This window comes from Coregonus clupeaformis, chromosome 26, assembly GCF_020615455.1.
Source record: "Coregonus clupeaformis isolate EN_2021a chromosome 26, ASM2061545v1, whole genome shotgun sequence".
In the NCBI taxonomy this organism is placed as follows: domain Eukaryota; kingdom Metazoa; phylum Chordata; class Actinopteri; order Salmoniformes; family Salmonidae; genus Coregonus; species Coregonus clupeaformis.
Window position 1 is genome coordinate 49,240,685 of NC_059217.1, and position 15,530 is coordinate 49,256,214.

At 43.5% G+C, this 15,530-nt stretch overlaps 2 protein-coding genes across 3 annotated transcripts in view; one reads left to right on the plus strand and one right to left on the minus strand.

The window, feature by feature from the left end:
• Positions 1-257: 257 nt before the first annotated feature.
• ghsra (growth hormone secretagogue receptor a) lies at positions 258-3,615 on the minus strand. Its single transcript, XM_041904316.2, has 2 exons — positions 1,946-3,615; positions 258-1,452 (listed from the first exon to the last, which is right to left on the minus strand). Exons 1-2 carry the CDS (start codon positions 2,793-2,795, stop codon positions 1,139-1,141), a joined length of 1,164 nt encoding a protein of 387 aa, XP_041760250.1. The 5' UTR covers positions 2,796-3,615; the 3' UTR covers positions 258-1,138.
• Positions 3,616-4,215: 600 nt separating this feature from the next.
• Positions 4,216-15,530, plus strand: part of pld1a (phospholipase D1a) — a 27,654-nt gene continuing 16,339 nt past the window's right edge. The window contains exon 1 of one of the 2 annotated variants that reach the window (XM_045207907.1): positions 4,216-4,300. The gene's annotated coding sequence lies outside the window, so the exon portion shown is untranslated. Of the gene's footprint in view, positions 4,301-10,107; positions 10,246-15,530 lie in introns of those variants that run through there. The other variant, XM_045207906.1, reaches the window with a different exon arrangement.

The following is a 15,530-nucleotide window of genomic DNA, read 5'->3' on the forward strand; positions in this document are numbered from 1 at the left end:
TCCATTTCCAGCCTGGTCTCATAGACTAGACATAACATTGTAAAAGTAAATCTAGGACACTCAAATTAGTATGATATGTTTCATTTGGTTACATAAGACAGATGGTTACTTAAGACAAAAACTAAATGGGTGGATGGGTAGGTGTATAATGCAGATGTCTAGTAACCCAAAGGTTGAGAGTTCAAATCCTATCAAGGCCAACTTTAGCATTTTAGCAACTTTTCAACTACTTACTACTTTTTAGGTACTTTGCAATTACTTAGCATTTTAGCTAACCCTTCCTATGTAAGAACTTATAGGATAAGCCAAGACTAAAACCAATCAGATTGAACAGTTACTAAGCTGCTGTTTAAAGAGTAAGGCTGGCGGTATAATTAGCCTACTGCACATGCTATCATAGCAAAACACTGTTACCTATAGCTACACACACAGACACACACACCAACACACACAGTCACTTACCATAAACACACACACACACACACCTCCCCCAACACACCCAGTCACTCAACATACACAAACACACACACAGCACTTCTGTCCCTCTCTCTCAGGGTACAGAGAAGTGCATCACGGTCTACAGTGCTTTACTTTGTCATCCAGAATACAGTTCACATATTAAGGCAAGCGTAATAACTGTTTTGGTTTGTGTGTGCGTGTTACATGTGTGATTTGTAGAAAATGCATACGTGTCCGTTTCAAAAGCTGTTTAATAGTTTTTGTTGCTAATGGTGTGCTTCATTTTGGGTGACAGAAATGGCTTATAAATATTTTATAAAACATCTTCTCAAACGCCTTTGTCTGTCTTTGCCGGGCGGGTTGTGACATCAAAGCAACAGTCTTGTTCAGAGTCCTTGAAGCTAATATAATTAATATGTTCAACGGAAGTCCTGGGCCGACCGACCAAATTTCAATCAATAAGTCCATGGACTTTATGCGTAAACTGGTGCTCACTTGGATAAGGACCAATTAATCCTTGATGGTCCATAATGGTGCCTGTTTGAGTTGGATCAACCAGGGAAAGCAGTGGTCACTGATGAGAAACACACAATAAGAGGTTGATAACAACATCTACATATCAAAATCAGATAGGTATACTGTATATCTAGTGCCCATTCACCCTCCAAATTGGCTACAGTCACAGGCTAACAGTGGACTCTGTCCAGGCAGGTGAACTCTCTCCTTTGACAGTGCTTGCCGTTCTCCCTCTGGGTGGTTGAGTCTCCTGTAGACCAAACAGTTGGGCAGCAGCTGACCGGTACTTCCTAGACATTGTGTTATAGAGGACAGGGTTGATGGCAGCCGAGAGATAGAAGAGGACTGTGGAAACAAGGGAGCAGTACTGGGTGAAGAGAGACCAGAGAGGAGAGGAGCCCTCGGAGGAATGGGACATAAGGTAACGATGCAAGTGGAAAGGCAGCCAGCACAGGACGAAGGCAAAGACCACTACAGCTGGAGAGAGAGAGGGAGAGGGGAGACAGATAATAAATGTTCTTAACATTGGATTTCTCCTTTTAGGCTAATAATAATAGGGGGGTATTGTGGGAGGAGGGGAGGCACATCAAATTAATTCCAACCATAAAACGTTAAATGCAAACATCAGTAATCAGGGTTTTTTCAGAGAGAGAAATAGGAGAGAGGGGTATGAGGGGGACACTATAGTTAGGCCTAATTAAATAACCTTGGTAAAGCTTTACACGACTGGCTGTTATCATGGTTATTAGGTTACTGTGCTGACTGTAAAACGTATACAAAGCCTATATCTACATTATCGGCATTATCCTTATCTTATTACAGTGTTTGATTGATTTAATGCGTATCAGAACCAAGATAGTTTTTCAATCTGCAATCTGAGCCTTTAAAAAAATATTATAGACATCCATACCTCAATCATGCCGTGCTTAAAACATAGTTTTGAATATGAGCAACATGTATTGCACCCTACCTAACATCTTGACGGTCTGTCTGTTGCTCTTGTCCCTGTGTGCTACGTTGGCTCCAATATTGTTCTCTCTCCGTCTCTTCCACAACCTCCGTCCAATCAAACTGTACACCACAGTCAAACAAAACACCGGCAGGAAGAAAAACACAGAGCTAACCAACGCCATGGCGGCAAGAAGCCCAGACTCAACCGCGTACTGCGTGGGTTTACACTCGCGAGTGTCTATCTCTGTCTCTCCTTCTGCCCCACCAGCAGTCACAGAGTTTCCCACCGCTGGGCGAGTCTCGTGCTCCACTCCCACCAGAACGAAGACAGGTCCCGCGCTCAGCAGTGACACCAGCCAGAGAAACAGGATGAGCGCGCGGACGCGTCGCTTGGTGACCAGGCGTTTGGCGCGAAGTGGGAAGCAGATGGCCAGGTACCTCTCCACTGACAGAGCGGTTATATTCAAAATTGTTGAATAAGTACAGCACTCACTAACGAACTGAAACAGTTTACAGAATGTATCTCCAAATCTCCATGGCCTGTACTTCCATAACCGATACACATCAGGGGGCATACAGAGGAATATCAACAAGTCTGAGACAGCCATGCTACATAAGTAGAGGTTAGTGGTTGTTCTCATGTCTCTGTACTTAGACACGACCAGTATAGTCATTACATTCCCGGTCACTCCCGCCAGGAACAGGAGAGCACAGGTGATAGTGATTCCCATTAGAACGGGGATGGGGAAGAGGTTTTCGGGGGGCACAGGACCCCGGTAGCTCCCGTTAAAGTAGTAGTTCCAGTAGTTCTCCTCCCAGCTGCAGTTAATGGGAGAGAGGCAGTCAGTTCGGTTGGGCCAGGAGCGCATGCTGCCAGCGGGTCATTCACGCGGCTGGAGGTTCTCCTTGGGGCGGCTGGCGCGCTGCTCTTGTCTCCCCATGTCCTCTGTTGCTCTGAGTGTGTGTGTGTGTGTGTGTGTGTGTGTGTGTGTGTGTGTGTGTGCGCGCATGTGATGCGTAAAGGATGTTATGGTTTTACCAATAGCAGTTAAGCTCAGAGTCCTCTATTTTAGAACAGTCTTGCACTGGAGCAATAAAACACACCTTCCCATCTTGTCTTCCATTTACACAATTATTTGACTTGTAAGAAATAAAGTATAGCCGTTGAATGTTATTAAATCACAAAATATCACAAGCTACAATAAATGTCTGAAGAAAGAAAATAATACTCGAGCATCCTTTGAGCGCATCGTACAAAAGTATTAAACAAATATGAATAGGATCAGATATTCATTTTCCTCAGGTATTGATAGGCCTATAAATTGGTCTAAATCACATAGATATATTTTTTAAGTCGGATAAATGATGAGAGAGAAAAAACGACCTTTTAAAACAACATCCTCCAAAAAGAGTCCCTCTCTTGCTCTGTCCCCTTCATGCGCTCTTATGCGTCAGATGAAAACACGGTAACCTAGACTGAAGGTGAGTCACAGAGTCTGGGTTTGGTGACGTGACACTGGAAAGCTCCTCCGACAAACTCAGCCAAGAGAAATGGGTAAACAACAAAAACATCAAAACAACATCAACTATGAGTCTGTGACAATGAATATTCTGAAGAGGTTTCAGAAACGCAGTCCACATTTCTCTCTCTCTCTCTCTCTCTCTCTCTCTCTCTCTCTCTCTCTCTCTCTCTCTCTGGAGCCTCCACGTAAGATCAGTGGATCGATGTCCTCCTGTGTGATTTGATGAGAACTCTCTAAAGAGAAAAAACTACGTTTATAAATATGGCACATTCACACGTCACACACATGCACGTGCTCTAGTCCTTTTTCGCATCACTGAATGGAGCAGAAAGAGCTAGAGAGAGAAGGAGGGAGGGAGAGAGAGGGAGGGGGTCCTACTGGTAGCCCTAGCTTAGACCTAGCACGCCACCTAATGGTAAAAGCAAAGCCGACATGTGTCTGTGTGTGTGTGTGTGTGTGTGTGTGTGTGTGTGTGTGTGTGTGTGTGTGTGTCTGTGTGTGTCTGTGTGTGTGCGTGTGTGTTTGTGTGTGTGTTCCTGTGTGTTTGTGTGTTTGTGTGTGTGGCCAACAGTATGGCCAGATGAGGATCTATGATGGAGGTTCTTGGGGAGATTTTTCTCTGCCCTTTGCTCTGTGTTGTTTACCTACACCAGGACATTTATGACCATACACACACACACACACACACACACACACACACACACAAACACACACAGAAAGAGAGAGAGCGAGGAAGTGGTCGAGATATAGAGCAATAGAGAGAGAGAAGACACCTCAGATGACAGAAGGAAGTCCAGGAGGTCTGATCACTCAGAGCAACAGTCAGAGCCATCAACTTTTCACTGCAACAGGTACTCAGTCTCCGTGTGTGTGAGGGGGTGTATGTGTGTGTGTGTGTGTGTCTCACCTCTGTCAATTGCTTTTCCACTTCACTGTCTCTAGTAGCTACATTAACCAACAAAGACTAGCAATGATCGTGATATGGGGTTTTAGTCCTCTGTAGCTCAGCTGGTAGAGCACGGCGCTTGTAACGCCAAGGTAGTGGGTTCGATCCCCGGGACCACCCATACACAAAAATGTATGCACGCATGACTGTAAGTCGCTTTGGATAAAAGCGTCTGCTAAATGGCATATTATTATTATTATTATTATTACTACTTTACTACTTTAGCTGAATGCACTGATTGAATGTCGCTCTGGATAAGAGCGTCTGCAAAATTACTAAAATGTGAAAATGAAAAATGTAATGTGTGTCTTCCCCTATCATCATTCTCAAAGGGTGTGGTGTTGCGTCCAGGTCAAAGTCTCAGTCATAACACACACATACGTATGTACACACACACACACACACACACACACACACACACACACACACACACACACACACACACACACACACACACACACACACACACACCTCCTATCCACCCTACAAGTGATGCAGACACGGATACACACACACAACACACACATGTACACACGACACATGCACTCGCGATACAGTCTGTGTATATAGTGAGGAGAGCAATGTGCACATTCAATCACAATATGGAGGGAGGGATTCACTTGTAGGGTGGATAGGAGGTGTGTGTGTCTGTGTGTGTATGTGTGTGCAGGGGTGGTAATTGGGGGGCGGGGGGCGCACTAGACACCCCTGAAATATCATTGGCCACCCTTAGTCACCCCAATTCTCATTGGGTCGGAGCGCTGTCAATCTGGCTCAGATTGTAGAGAAAAGACGGTGCATTTGTTCTGGCAGTTCAGATGCTTGCTTTAGGGCCACGCGGACGCCTTGGAGTGGGCGAAGGCTGTGATTGGCTGGCTGGCTGGCTTTAGGTTTATGGCGAGCGCAGCTGCAGTGAACACTGAACAGCAGAACTTCTCTCTCAGTTGAGTTGACTAAAGCAGTGCAGAGGTGGAAAATGGCTAGGTAACTGCTGTTTGACTTGACAGGAAACTAAACTAGAGTTTTTAATCCCAATGCTGAGCTAGTGTGTAGCAGCAAATTGCTATATGGCATGCGTTTGTCCTAGATAGAATGTTATGTACAGTGAGGGAAAAAAGTATTTGATCCCCAGCTGATTTTGTACGTTTACCCACTGACAAAGAAATGATCAGTCTATAATTTTAATGGTAGGTTTATTTAAACAGTGAGAGACAGAATAACAACAAAAAAATCCAGACAAACGCATGTCAAAAATGTTATAAATTGATTTGCATTTTAATGAGGGAAATAAGTATTTGACCCCTCTGCAAAACATGACTTAGTACTTGGTGGCAAAACCCTTGTTGGCAATCACAGAGGTCAGACGTTTCTTGTAGTTGGCCACCAGGTTTGCAAAAATCTCAGGAGGGATTTTGTCCCACTCCTCTTTGCAGATCTTCTCCAAGTCATTAAGATTTCGAGCCTGACGTTTGGCAACTCGAACCTTCAGCTCCCTCCATAGATTTTCTACGGGATTAAGGTCTGGAGACTGGCTAGGCCACTCCAGGACCTCAATGTGCTTCTTCTTGAGCCACTCCTTTGTTGCCTTGGCCGTGTGTTTTGGGTCATTGTCATGCTGGAATACCCATCCACGACCCATTTTCAATGCCCTGGCTGAGGGAAGGAGGTTCTCACCCAAGATTTGACGGTACATGGCCCCGTCCATCGTCCCTTTGATGCGGTGAAGTTGTCCTGTCCCCTTAGCAGAAAAACACCCCCAAAGCATAATGTTTCCACCTCCATGTTTGATGGTGGGGATGGTGTTCTTGGGGTCATAGGCAGCATTCCTCCTCCTCCAAACACGGCGAGTTGAGTTGATGCCAAAGAGCTCGATTTTGGTCTCATCTGACCACAACACTTTCACCCAGTTCTCCTCTGAATCATTCAGATGTTCATTGGCAAACTTCAGACGGCCCTGTATATGTGCTTTCTTGAGCAGGGGGACCTTGCGGGCGCTGCAGGATTTCAGTCCTTCACGGCGTAGTGTGTTACCCATTGTTTTCTTGGTGACTATGGTCCCAGCTGCTTTGAAATCATTGACAAGATTCTCCCATGTAGTTCTGGGATTCCTCACCGTTCTCATGATCATTGCAACTCCACGAGGTGAGATCTTGCATGGAGCCCCAGGCCGAGGGAGATTGACAGTTCTTTTGTGTTTCTTCCATTTGCGAATAATCGCACCAACTGTTGTCACCTTCTCACCAAGCTGTTTGGCGATGGTCTTGTAGCCCATTCCAGCCTTGTCTAGGTCTACAATCTTGTCCCTGACATCCTTGGAGAGCTCTTTGGTCTTGGCCATGGTGGAGAGTTTGGAATCTGATTGATTGATTGCTTCTGTGAACAGGTGTCTTTTATACAGGTAACAAGCTGAGATTAGGAGCACTCCCTTTAAGAGTGTGCTCCTCGTTACCTGTATAAAAGACACCTGGGAGCCAGAAATCTTTCTGATTGAGAGGGGGTCAAATACCTATTTCCCTCATTAAAATGCAAATCAATTTATAACATTTTTGATATGCGATTTTCTAGATTTTTTTGTTGTTATTCTGTCTCTCACTGTTCAAATAAACCTACCATTAAAATTATAGACTGATCATTTCTTTGTCCGTGGGCAAATGTACAAAATCAGCAGGGGATCAAATACTTTTTTCCCTCACTGTATGTCCCTTATCGACTGAGGTGAATGAAGCTACAGCAGCCACAGTGATAATGGCTGGAGTCATAAAAATATATATATACACTACCGTTCAAAAGTTTGGGGTCACTTAGAAATGTTGTTGTTTTTGAAAGAAAAGCAATTTTTTTGTCCATTAAAATAACATCAAATTGATCAGAAATACAGTGTAGACATTGTTAATGTTATAAATGGCTATTGTAGCTAGAATCCGTAGATCTTTAATGGAATATCTACATAGGCGTACAGAGGCCCATTATCAGCAACCATCAGTCCTGTGTTCCAATGGCCCGTTGTGTTTGCTAATCCAAGTTTATCATTTTAAAAGGCTAATTGATCATTAGAAAACCCTTTTGCAATTATGTTAGCACAGCTGAAAACTGTTGTGCTGATTAAAGAAGCAATAAAACTGGCCTTCTTGAGACTAGTTGTGTATCTGGAGCATCAGCAATTGTGGGTTCGATTACAGGCTCAAAATGGCCAGAAACAAATAACTTTCTTCTGAAACTCGTCAGTCTATTCTTGTTCTGAGAAATGAAGGCTATTCCATGTGAGAAATTGCCAAGAAACTGAAGATCTCGTACAACGTTGTGTCCTACTCCCTTCACAGAACAGCGCAAACTGGCTCTAACCAGAATAGAAAGAGGAGTGGGAGGCCCCGGTGCACAACTGAGCAAGAGGACAAATACATTAGAGTTTCTAGTTTGAGAAACAGACGCCTCACAGGTCCTCAACTGGCAGCTTCATTAAATAGTACCCGCAAAACACCAGTCTCAACGTCAACGGTGAAGAGGCGACTCCGGGAGGCTGACCTTCTAGGCAGTGTTGCAAAGAAAAAGCCATATCTCAGACTGGTCAATAAAAATAAATATTAAGATGGGCAGTCTGAGATATATATCTTTTTTAAATGATAAACTTGGATTAGCAAACACAACGGGCCATTGGAACACAGGACTGATGGTTGCTGATAATGGGCCTCTGTACGCCTATGTAGATATTCCATAAAAAATCAGCCATTTCCAGCTACAATAGCCATTTACAACATTAACAATGTCTACACTGTATTTCTGATCAATTTGATGTTATTTTAATGGACAAAAAAATGGCTTTTCTTTCGAAAACAAGGACATTTCAAAGTGACCCCAAACATTTGAACGGTAGTGTATATACAGTGCCTTCAGAAAGTATTCATACAATCAATCAATCAATCAATTTTATTTTATATAGCCCTTCGTACATCAGCTAATATCTCGAAGTGCTGTACAGAAACCCAGCCTAAAACCCCAAACAGCTAGTAATGCAGGTGTAGAAGCACGGTGGCTAGGAAAAACTCCCTAGAAAGGCCAAAACCTAGGAAGAAACCTAGAGAGGAACCAGGCTATGAGGGGTGGCCAGTCCTCTTCTGGCTGTGCCGGGTGGAGATTATAACAGAACCATACCAAGATGTTCAAAAATGTTCATAAGTGACAAGCATGGTCAAATAATAATCAGGAATAAATCTCAGTTGGCTTTTCATAGCCGATCATTAAGAGTTGAAAACAGCAGGTCTGGGACAGGTAGGGGTTCCATAACCGCAGGCAGAACAGTTGAAACTGGAATAGCAGCAAGGCCAGGCGGACTGGGGACAGCAAGGAGTCACCACGGCCGGTAGTCCCGACGTATGGTCCTAGGGCTCAGGTCTCTCAGTTGGCTTTTCATAGCCGATCATTAAGAGTTGAAAACAGCAGGTCTGGGACAGGTAGGGGTTTCGTAAATCAAGGGGTATGAATACTAAATCAAGTATTCATACCCCTTGATTTAGTCCACATGTTGTTTTGTTACAGCCTGAATTCAAAATGGATGAAATAAATCTAAATCTCACCCATCTACACACAATACTCCATAATGACAAAGTGAAAACATGTTTTTAGAAATTGTAGCAAATTTGTTGAAAATAAAATACAGAAATATCTAATTTACATAAGTATTCACACCCCTGAGTCAATACTTTGTAGAAGCACCTTTGATGGCGATTACAGCTTTGAATCCTCTTGGGTATGTCTGTATTAGCTTTGCACATCTGGATTTGGGGATTTTCTCCCGTTCTACCTTGCAGATTTTCTCAAGCTCTGTTCAATTAGATGGGGAGCGGTGGTGAACAGTCTTTCCACAGATTTTCAATGTGATTCAAGTCAGGGCTTTGGCTGGGCCACTCAAGGACATTCACTTTCTTGTTCTGAAGCCATTCCAGCGATGCTTTGGCTGCATGCTTGGGGTCATTGTCATGTTGGAACGTAAATCTTCACCCCCAGTCGAAGGCACTCTGAAGCAGGTTCTAATTAAGGATTTGTCTGTATTTGGCTCCATTCTATCCTTACCAGTCTCCCAGTCCCTGCTGATGAAAAGCATCCCCATAGCATGATGCTGCCACCACCATGCTTCACGGTAAGGATGGTGTTAGATGGGTGATGAGCTCTCAATGACGCAGCTGTATAACTTTTTGAGAATCTGAGGGCCCATGCCAAATCTTTTCAACCTCCTGAGGGGGAAGAGGCGTTGTCGTGCCCTCGTCACAACTGTTTTGGTGTGTGTGGACCATGATAATTCCTTAGTGATGTGGACACAGAGGAACTTGAAGCTCACGACCTGCTCCACTACAGCCCCATCAATGTGGATGGGGGCATGCTCGGCCCTCCGTTTCCTGTAGACCACAATCAGCTCCTTTGTCTTGCTGACGTTGAGGGAGAGGTTGTTGTACTGGCACCACAATGCCAGGTCTCTGACCTCCTCCCTGTAGGCTGTCAGTCTTATCATGTTTTCTCTCTCCTCTAATCCCTCCCCTTGCCCAAAGCCCTCCAACTCAGCTCAGATTCCAGCAGTTTCCCCCAATGAGAGAACCCAGGGGGAGGGTAAGACTGTTTCGACACAGCTGATTGGTCTAGAGTTCGGTAGCTCCTCCTCTCTTGAGGAATTGGCTTCGAGGAGTTGTTTCCACACTACATTCGTTCTCTGTTATACAAGAGGAACGGTACACTGAGTGTGTATAGGGTGTGTAGACTGTGTGTGTGTTTGTAGTGTGTGCATATGTGTGTGTGTTTAGTCTACTCAGTAGTCTAGAAGAGGGACAAGTCAAAATGAGGACATCAAGTCCACAGGAGCAGGTCAGTAGTTTTTCTTTCTCTCTCTCTGTCACCCTGTTCTATATTTGTTCCCATGTAGAAGTAGTGTGTGTGTGTGTGTGTGTGTGTGTGTATGTGTGTGTACCTTGGCTCTCTCTCTTCCACCATGGTGTGAAAGCTTGTTGCTGCTTTTGAAATGTCTGACTGACTACCTCGCTAGCTGAACAGTTACTGTTCTCTCCCTCTGTCTTTTTCCTCCCTCTCCATTTCCTTCAACTCACTCCCTCCCTCGTTCATATCCCCTTCTCCTCTCCCTACTGTTCTCTCTCTCTCTCTCTCTCTCTCTCTCTCTCTCTCTCTCTCTCTCTCTCTCTCTCTCTCTCTCTCTCTCTCTCTCTCTCTCTCTCTCTCTCTCTCTCTCTCTCTCTCTCTCTCTCTCTCTCTCTCTCTCTCTCTCTCTCTCTCTCTCTCTCTTTCTCGCCTTTCCTCCCTCTTATTTTCTCCTCACCAGTGCCAGTGCTGTCTTTAATGGCAACTTTGTTATTTGCCACATTTGTAGAAAAGATTCAACGTTCCAAAGACTACACCAAGTCTCTTTGTTGTTATAGGTGATATAAGACAGTACACAGTTATGTTGGGCTCCTCTCCTAACAAAACAATCATAGCTGAGTTCCATGACCTCTCTCTCTCGCTCTGCTCTACACACCCTGTTCCTGAATACATATTAACTATGGTGTGGGAGTTACAAACCTCTGGCTGGATGACTAGGTCTAGTCTGACTGTACTGACTAGCTCTCTGTCTAGTTTGATCAGTCATTATATGTGATCAGTCATTATATTTGATCAGTCATTATATTTGATCAGTCATTATATTTGATCAGTCATTATATATGATCAGTCATTCATCCAAATAGGAAAATTGTAACAGTCACGGTCAACATTTGGATAAAGTTGTGAAACGGTGCATGCGCTCACTCCCACACGCACACACGCACACACACACACACACACACACACACACACACACACACACACACACACACACACACACACACACATTCAAAATCCTATTTTCCCTAACCCCTAACCCTAAACCTAACCCTAACCCCTAATCCCAAACTCTAACCCTATCCTTAATTCTAACCCTAAGTGTAATCCTAAACCTAACCCATAAGATTAAAATAGTAATTGTCGTACCTAACACATAAGATTAAAATAGTCATTGTCGTCATGGGGACGTGGAAAATTACATTTACGTCATTTAGCAGACGCTCTTATCCTGAGCGACTTACAGTTAGTGCATACTTTATTCTTTTTTATTTTCATACTGGCCCCCCGTGGGAATCAAACCCACAACCTTGGCGTTGCAAACGCCATGCTCTACCAACTGAGCTACCTCCCTGCCGGCCATTCCCTCCCCTACCCTGGACGACGCTGGGCCGATTGTGCGCCGCCCCATTGGTCTCCCGGTTGCGGCCGGCTACAGCAGAGCCTGGATTCGAACCAGGATCTCTAGTGGCACAGCTAGCACTGCGATGCAGTGCCTTAGACCACTGCGCCACTCTGGAAATGTCCCCACGAGGGAGCATTTTCCTTTCTTTACTCTCCTTGTGGGGACATTTCGGCGATTTCAGGTCCCCACACACACGCACCCACACACACACACACAGGTGGTCTCAGCTCAGAGAGATCAAGCCAACATGTAAACTCAAACCACCTGCTGGAGAGCCACTTGGACAGTAGAATATAGTGTGTGTGTGTGTGTGTGTGTGTGTGTGTGTGTGTGTGTGTGTGTGTGTGTGTATGTGTGTGTGTGTGTGTGCATGTGTGGACCAGAGGTCCCCACAAGAATAGTAAACAAACAAAGATTTGACCAAATGGGGACATTTTGTTAGTTCCCACGAGGTAAAATGCTATATCTAGGGGGTTTAGGGTTAAGGTTAGAATTAGTCTTAGGGTTAGAATTACGTTAAGGGTTAGGGTTAGGAGCTAGGGTTAGTTTTAGGGTTAGGGTTAGGAGCTAGGGTTAGGGTTAGGGTTAAGGTTAGGTTTTGGGTTAGGGTTAGGTTTAGGGTTAGGGGTTAGGGAAAATAAGATTTTGAATGGGACTGAATTGTGTGTCCCCACAAGGTTAGCTGTACAAGACTGTGTGTGTGTGTGAGTGTGTGTGTGTGTGTGTGCGTATGTGTGTGATTCAAAGAAGTACAATGAAGCCTTGTGTTACAGCCAGCAGGACTCAGCTCAGCTGGTGATGATGACGATTACTCTCCCTCTCTCTCTCTCTCTCTCTCTCTCTCGCTCTCTCTCTCTCTCGCTCTCTCTCTCTCTCTCTCTCTCTCTCTCTCTCTCTCTCTCTCTCTCTCTCTCTCTCTCTCTCTCTCTCTCTCTCTCTCTCTCTCTCTCTCTCTCTCTCTCTCTCTCTCTCTCTCTCTCTCTCTCTCTCTCTCTCTCTCTCTCTCTCTCTCTCTCTCTCTCTCAATTCAATTCAATTCAATTTGCTTTATTGGCATGACGTAACAATGTACATATTGCCAAAGCTTACTTTGGATATTTATACTATTAACATAATTAAATTAATAATAATCAATATTGTCAACAAGACAACAGTAACAACAATAACCAAGGGTCAAAATAACCATTGAACAATAACAATATAGAGGACATGTGCAGGTTGGTTGGTCTGTCAGACACTGTCCCACAGATCTCTGCGTCCTCCCCCAACAGGACGGGTAGCCTATTCTCACCAGAGAGGTCTTTGAAACCTTGAAAAACGGTTTCAAATTTGGGGAAATGACACTTTCTAATTGTTTTATATTTTTGACATTTTGTCAGGAAATGTAGCTCTGTCTCAGGTTCTGCTGTGGTGCAGTGGTTGCACAGCCTTTCCTCTACAGGGAGCTAGGTTTTCCTGTGTCTACCCTTCTCAATGGCAAGGCTGTGCTCACTGAGCCAGTACTTTGTCAAGGTTTTTCTAAGGTTTTGATCAGTAACCATGGTCAAATAGTTAGCCACGGTGTACTGTCGATTTAGGGCCAGATAGCACTGCATTTTACTTTGTGCCTGTGCTTGTGTTTCCCAATAAGCAATGTAGTTTTGTTTTGACTGTGTTGTAATTTGGTTTATTCTGATTGATTGGATGTTCTGGTCCTGAGGCTTCAGTGTGTTAGTAGAACAGGTTTGTGAACTCAGCCCCAGGACCAGCTTGATGAGGGGACTATTTTCTTTGCTCAGCTCTTGGCATTGCAGGGCTTGGTAATGATATGAGAGGGGGTCACTGTATTTTAGATTTTTCCAGAACTTTAATTTCAATTTTTTGAGTTTTTATTATTAGTGGATATTGGCCTAATTCTGCCCTGCATGCATTGTTTAAATAAATAAAAATTAACAAAAATGTAGGGGGTAGATCAGTTTTAATATTGCAGATAGATTGTAACTTCCATCAATGTAATTGTCTGCATCACTTCCATGCATTGTTTGTAGTTTTCCTCTGGACATGTAGGAGAATCGTACAGAACTCTGCATGCAGGGCTTCAATGGGGTGTTTGTCCCATTTGGTGAAATCTTGTTTTGCAAGTGGACCCCAAACCTCGCTGCCATAAAGTGCAATTGGTTCAATGACACATTCAATTATTTTTAGCCAAATTTTAATAGGTATTTCCATTTGAATTTGTTTTTTAATGGCGTAGAATGCCCTGCTTGCTTTCTCTCTCAGTTCATTCACTGCAACATTAAGGTGTCCAGTTGAGCTTATTTTTAAACCTAAGTAATTGTAGTGTGTGCAGTACTCTATATATTTTGTACCAATTGAGAACTTTGGTCTAATTCCCTGAGATCTGGATCTTCTCTGGAAAATCATTATTTTTTGTTTTTTTGGGGTTTACTGCCAAGGCCCAGGTCTGGCAGTACTGCTCTAGCAGGTCCAGGCTCTGCTGTAGGCCATGTGCTGTGGGTGAAAGCAGGCATAGGTCATCTGCGAAGAGCAGGCATTTAACCTCTGAATTGTGGAGATTTTGGTGGACATGTTTATCTATCAGGGTGTGTAGGGTGTAAATATGATCGGTCGTGCGATGTTTTGGTATAAATCCAATTTGGCTTTTAATCAAGACACTGTGCTTATTAAGGCAGTTTAGAACTCTTACATGTATAATACTACAGAAAACCTTCCTCAGGTTACTGTTCACACAAATGCCTCTGTAATTGTTAGGGTCAAAATTGTCTCCATTCTTAAAGATTGGGGTTATGAGTCCTTGATTCCAGATGTCAGGGAAATAACCTACACTCAGGATCAAATTAAACAGTTTTAATATAGCCAATTGACATTTTGCACTAGTGAATTTGAGCATCTCATTTAGGATGCCATCAGGTCTGCATGCTTTTTGAAATTTTAGGGCCTGAAGTTTCTTATAGAACTCCTGGTCAGTAATTGGGGAGTCCAATGGATTTTGATTGTCCTTTATAGCTTTTTCTAATCCATTCAACTTCTCATGAATTTGGCATTGTTCTGCGTTTGTGTCAATTTGAACGGTGTTGTAGAGTGTTTTAAAAAGGGTTGTCCATATGTCACCATTTTGTATCGCTAATTCCTCTTGTTTAGATTCTTTTAGTTTTTTCCAATTTTGCCAGAAGTTGTTTGTGTTTATGGACTCCTCAATTAGTGTCAGCTGCTTGCTGTTGTACTGTGCTTTTTTGGTTTTGAGTGTACGTTTATAGAGTTTTAAAGTCTCACAGTAATGAAGGCGTAATTCACCATTATTTGGGTCTCTGTGCTTTTGGTTTGAGTGTGTTCTAAGTTCTTTCCTATTTTTACAATCTGCATCAAATCATTTGTCATCTGTGGTATTTTTAGTTTTTTATACATTTCAGTTGTGCTTCTTTTGCTGTTTGCCTGAATATGTAGTTGATGTTTTTTACTGCTAGATTGATGCCTTCTTTACTGTGAGTGAAATGAGTGTTTGGATATTTTGGTTACTTGTTGCTTTCTGGTGTTCTTCTGTGCTGTTTTGGGCCCATGTGTATGAATTTCTGATGTTGTACAGCTTACTGGGCTGTGAATGTGTGGTTGTTTCCATGTCTGTTATTTTGGCTGTGATCAGACAGAGGTGTTAGTGGCTTGACGGTGAATGAGCTGAGAGAGAAAGGGTCAATGTCTGTAATCATATAGTCTACTGTGCTGTGAGCAATAGGTGAATCTCCCCTGAGTCCCCCGGTAACCTACCATTGACAAAGTACAAACCCAGGCTTCGACAGAGCTGCAACAGATCCCTTCCGTTTTTGTTGATGGTGCTGTCACTGTTGTTTCTATGGGGGAGATTAAGACAGTTAGAAAC